This window comes from Sciurus carolinensis, unplaced genomic scaffold (assembly GCF_902686445.1).
Source record: "Sciurus carolinensis unplaced genomic scaffold, mSciCar1.2, whole genome shotgun sequence".
In the NCBI taxonomy this organism is placed as follows: Eukaryota; Metazoa; Chordata; class Mammalia; order Rodentia; family Sciuridae; genus Sciurus; species Sciurus carolinensis.
In genome coordinates this window covers 78997-84996 of record NW_025920302.1, presented here as the reverse complement: position 1 = coordinate 84996, position 6000 = coordinate 78997, and the positions used below count along the sequence as shown (strand labels likewise).

The window sequence follows — 6000 nt, the reverse complement described above, 5'->3', positions numbered from 1 at the left end:
CTGCAGTATCTAACTCAGGGTGGCTCAGAAATTCTAATTTTTATAATCCCTCCAGGTGCACACATGAGGCTAAATGCCTATGCCTTGCTTTGGGCTCTCCTCCAAGAAAAGGATCTTTTTCACCACTTTGCAAAAATGCTTTTTATGAAAACCACACTCACCCATGGCAGACATGCATCCAGTATTAGGCAATTACAACCAAGTTGCACAGACCATGACATACAAGGGGCTAGGCTCATGGTTCCTTAGTGCCCAGGAATCCAGGGAATATTGTTCCAGTGTTCCCTTTAAGACCTTGAAACACAGCTAAGTCTAATAGTCAAAACCCTGTAAACATTTTGACTTTACTTCTCCAGAGGTGAAATCAAAAACCAATTCATTGTTTAGTAACTTCTGGAAACCATGTCGCTGCTCTATGACCACTATTTAGAGGACAAGTTTGGGAGGACCATGTCTTTTTTATATTGAAGATCCTGAGTTGTGTTGCACAGATCCCTGCCATTGCCCCTCATGACCATTAGCTGGTGGGGATGCACTTACCTGCTGGCAACTAGGGGCACTCAGCAGTCAGTGCCCCTACTTCTCTGGGTCCCATCATAGTCCCTGAAGTGTCAGTGTGCTAAGGTCAATTGTAGTGAGGTGTCCAGGAAGTGATATGCATCCAGGGGCTTTGACTAGAGGGAGCAATGGACCATGATACTGTTGCAGGAAAGTCCTTTAGAATTTTACAGTCTTCCTACCCATGCAGGTTAAGCTGATTATCTCACAGTCCTGAGTTCTCAGAAGTGGCAGGGCTCTGTTCACAGGCCCTAATACCAATAGGGTGGAGGAGAGCTCATAAAGTGGCAACAGGCCATTTTCTTCTCATAGGAAGTCTAATCTATTGTAAAGAGAAAAACTACCTGTATTTTTTGATGCTTTAAAATGTCCACTGGGAAGTTAACTGAGGAGTTGGAAAGAGAACTAGCATTTGAATCTTGCATTCAAGTCAGGCTCCACTCCTGACATATGTAGGGGGGTTTTGACCTGCTCCATTTCTGACCTGGGCCGGTTCACCCCTCCTTAGGCAACCTGGTGGCCCCCCACTCCCGGAAGGTCACCATATTGATGCCGAACTTAGTGCAGACAGCATAGCACACTACATTCCAGAACTCCTAGACTCAAGTGATGTTCCCACCTTAGCCTCCCATGTAGATGGCACTGCTATGTGCCTCATTACTCATGGCTTCTTGGGATTGGTGAGGCACCCCAGATTCCTGATTCTGTAAGAGCCCCTTCATGTTGTGTGCGGATGGTCCTGTGAGGGTAAGCACAAGACCCCTCTACTGCCCTTTCTTCCCTGTTTGTCCTAATTGTCCTAATCCCTAAGAAAGGGCACATACCACCGCTGGCCCTGCCAGTGGCTCTACCTTCCCCTTTGTTTCTCCCAGCAAATTTACATAAGGGACTGATCCTCCCAAACTTGGAACCAGGTCTCCCTCTGTAGAGATTTTTACTGGAGACACCATGTGGGACACAGGGCTGTGACATAACGACTCACAGAAGTTCCCCTGCAAAGCACCAAAATATATTGGATCCTAAACCCCTCTTTGTTTGTCTGAAGATAGGCTCCCCCTGTCCTCCCATGGGTCCTCTATCTTAGGCCTAGGAATACTCATTGCAGGTTACTTTACAGTCATTCTCCTTGTTCCTGAGAGATTTGTTTACTCCAATCTCCCCGCTAGGCAGAGAGCTCTGCAGCTCACAGCTTTAAATGAACTCCTCTGGCAGAGTGCAGAGTGGGCTTAAGGTGAAATCAAAGGAAAAGAAATCACCCCCCAGGCCTTCACTTCAAGCATTGTAACTTCTGAGGATGAGGAGACAGACACCAATAACAACAAAGGCCTCCCACTGAGTAACAAAGGCCTCCCTGCCATCTGCTTCTCCCCCTGTATACCCTTGGAGTGAATTGCCCTCCCTCATTTCCTCCAGAGTTCCCTCCATTAAGCAAGGAGCTTTAAAAGGGTCTTCTTTTTCTCCAAGAATCCATTTGCAGTGTACCCCATCAACTTGGACCCAGACAGGGGTGAAAGGTCTTGGATCCACACCCCACTCCCAGACCTGGTCCCCCTTAGGAAGGCAGAAGTGAGAGAAGGTTTAGTCCCACCAGCACCATTTATCCTATACTAACAGTGATGTATGCCTGTTTAAAGGGAGTTCCAACAGAGAATGTAGATCCAAAAAGTTTACTCTCTCAGACTATAGAAGAAAGTGAAACAAACCTGTAGTTCCCCCACCCCAGGGGAAAATGGTGAAGAAATCATGGCAGAGATAGAAAAAGAGTACCCCTCTCCAGCTACCCCTCTTTGTTCTCCTCAAGTAACTGGAGAACAGAACATTCCTCAGCAATAAATCTAGGTGGAGAAACCTGTCTAGCCAGACTCCTCATGGTGCCTTCCCCACCCTAAATAACCCTAAACAGCCCAACAACCCATGGCATATCACAGTAAGAGTTAAAATATAGCAGCCACATTCCTCAAAAGTAGTGGGAAATAATGTTCCATGATTTTCTGCATCCAAACTTAACCTGGTTTCTCAACCAGGAAAAAGGGTTAAAAGATCCTAGACAATTTCCCCTGGCTGACCTTGCAGAAGCCTGCATTGGAATGTAAACTGCAGCAGTCTCAGTGGGGGAACAACCTGAGACTGAAGAAAAAAAAAAAAAAAGCATTCATTTTAAACTTCTTCTGGGCTACAACACAGAACTAACTCACTTTTTCTCTCCCACTCCCTTCCTCTCACCCCTTCTCTCTGCCTTCCTCTTCCTCACTCTTTTATGCTATAATTGATGGTCATTTTTATTTTTTCTAGGATTCGTGTTTTGTTTTGTTTTTCTTAAATGCTATATATTTTGAGCTCATAATTTTGATCCTACATACCTAGGTTAATGATTTTTTGATCAGTTCTATTTCTATCCAACTCTAGAATTCTTTTTAAACATCTGTTACATTGCAATGGAAATAAATGTTACAAGGCCTTTGCTTTTGTTATGTGTATATGTTATTATCTAATGTCATATTGTCTATGTATGTATGTATGTACCTGACAAAATTGACATGAATAATAAGTGTGCATAAATTTAAAATTTAAAAAAGAGATCCAAATACTTTTAGTTTATGTTATTTAAAAACATTCAATTTAAATTGGCTAAACTAATAAAAGTAAAATGTCTTTGAAATTAACTCACAAGTCACTAGGTGGTCCAATTAATAAAATGTTGATGTTTATAAATGTCTAATATCAATTGTTTCTAGGACTTTTCTTCAACTGGAAAGAGTCGCAAACACTATTCAATACTCTTGGCTGATATCTTGGCTTTATGGTAAAATAAGTAAATTAGACTTAACATATATAAGATTACTCAAATGGGTTTGATAGAGACATCTTATTAATTTGTGAGGTTAAAATGCTAATTATTAAATAACATCAAGTACTCTTAACTCCTTTAATTCTAGGGGGTAACATACTTAAACGTTATTGGTGTTTTCAAAGATTGGTCAATAAAAAGGTTTAAAATTGCTTTGTGGTATTACTAAAAAAATGTAACTGAGAGTTAAGTCCTAACAGTTCTATATACAAAGGGCTCCAAAAGTTTCAACTGTAGTTTTATTAGAGTATTATAAACAACAGTGTTAAATCTTGTTCAAATGGAGTAATTTAACTAAATTCAGAAATTTCAGGATCACCTTTCTTGAAACATCAGGCGCCTGACCTGCACTCCCTTCCTCTTTCCTCTTACCATCACAACGGAGCCAGTCCTTGTTTTGAATCCACTCTTGTTTTATTCTCAGTCTAAAGAAGCCAGGAGCAGAAGCATCTCTTGCTGCCATGGAAACCATGATGCCACCTCACTGTCATGTCATCCCTCTGTGACCTCAGTCGCTGTTTGAGGTTCAGGCACAACAGAATCCACTACTCAACATCATGGTGGCCCAAAGTCCTGAGAAAGCCTCAGGGAGAGAGAGAAAGTGCATCCTCCAACTGGAGCCTGGAACCTCCATGCCCTTCACACCCACTGAGCCTGAAGCCTGCCCCTTCCACTTCAAACAGAGTCACTCTCCCCATCTTTTACTCTCACTGCACAGAAGCACTGGAAACCTACTGATGCCATTTTCAGAGTGGAATGGATTGCAGTTGAATGATTGAGAGATCCTGGATATGACTTTCAGCCACTTATCTCAATCCATTGAATCTGGAGAGAAAGAGCTACAAACATACCTAGGAGCAGATGGACATTAGATGAGGAATTTTTTTCTTTCCTGCCAGCAAATATTGGTCCTGGGATCCCAGACCTCATGAGCCATCACTACTTCCCTTTGCCTATTTAGATTTACTGACAGCATCTGGCTGAGTTACTCAGGCATTCCCTAATTTAGGGGAAAAAGCTTTGCCAAGGGGAAATACCTTCCTCTACCTCCCCCATCAGTGAGATGGTAGGCAAGATACAGCATCTCCACTAGGATACAACTTTTGCCCAGATATCTCCTGCTTAGGAATTTTCCAAGAAAAATGACAGGAGGAAAAAGAGGAGTGAGAAAGGAATCAGCAGATTGTGATCAGAATGGCTAGGGATCCAGGTGTGAATAATCCCAGAAATCTCCCTTCCTACTCACCACCTTAGCATATTCGGATTCCCACATATGTCTGCCTCTCTTACTGCCCCCTGGCCTTCATGCTCACTGCCATCATTTTCTGCTCAGTTATCAGCTACAAGTCTTTTCCTCCTTCAATAGACAGGGATAAACTTTTCCCCTTATGACACACCCCTAGATTGTGGGTCTTGATGTGCAAAAAAGGACCCTTGCTGGATTGTTGTGAAAAGGAAGATGAAGAATTCCTTAGAAATTTGTTGGTTTGTCTGGGGCTGGGTTTTCTGTAGAGAATTTGACAGAGTAGAGAAATTAGAGGGTAGCTAAAAGGGGCTCCTCTGTATCCAAAGAAATAACTCCTTTTGGAAAGTGCTGGCCTATCATGCACAAGGTCTATGGTTCAAATTCCTGGCCCCTCAGAAGGGGAAAAAGAAACAATTCTTCTTTGTATGCCAACCTTCCCTCATCTCAACTGTTTCTCCTCTTTTCATCAAGTCAATTGGGCCAGTTGATAAAGTACCACTTGGACAGGCAAGTCTTTTCCAATCAGACTTTCAGCATGGAGCTGTGGTGAAAGTTATCAGTGCTTCCCAGGTCACCTTCAGTTCTTAAGAGGAGGTGTTCCTTGAGATGAGTCAATTCTCAGGAACTTAAAGGCTTGATCATTCTCATGAGCCTGCTCATGTGGGTATATTCTCAGGAAATTCTTGAAGAAGATGATGCTCACCAGGTTGCAATGGCAGGAACTTCAAAATGACATCTGCATGAATCTTGCAATGACCAGGCTTCTTGATCACACTCCAGAATCTGTGCAAGTGAAGTGGACTTGCACACCTCAGCACTTTCCATGTGAACCTCAATGTCATCTGGAAAAGCAAGAGGTGAGGACCAAAGAGAGCTGCTCTTGGCCCTGCCTTTTCTCAGTTTTCCTTTGCATCTGATTACAAATGACTTGAAGTCAAATTGTATGATCTGGCGATGAATACAATTTAGCTCCTGCTGATAGCATTCAGGAGGATGGGTGACTCTGCAATGTAGTCTCCCTGTATCATTGGAGGTCCAGTGTTAACAGGAAAGTAGCACTTTCATAGGCTGTTTTTAATTTTGATTGAGTTTCTCAAGAGATGCAGTGTAGAATTGTGTGAAGGATATGGTGTTCTCACATGCACCATGGTTCTGGGAATGAGTGGATTGTTCTTCGCAGGGTGAGGAATGACACATGAAACCCTATTTGAAAGAAGTCACACTGAAAGAAGGTAAGCAGAGACATTAGGCCTGTGTTGTGTTGGTGGTGGTGCAAGTCCAAGCAATAAATAGGATGTTAAAATTTGACAAAACTTGAGGATCCAGTCTTCTTGCTCACTAAGGCCTA

General features: G+C 42.7%; 1 protein-coding gene across 1 annotated transcript in view; it reads left to right on the top strand.

The window, feature by feature from the left end:
* The first annotated feature begins 402 nt into the window (after positions 1-402).
* Positions 403-6000, top strand: part of LOC124975536 (valacyclovir hydrolase-like) — a 28594-nt gene continuing 22996 nt past the window's right edge. The window contains exons 1-2 of the mRNA XM_047538212.1: positions 403-437; positions 1067-1238. Coding sequence (XP_047394168.1) covers positions 403-437; positions 1067-1238 — 207 coding nt within the window. The remainder of the gene's footprint in view (positions 438-1066; positions 1239-6000) is intronic.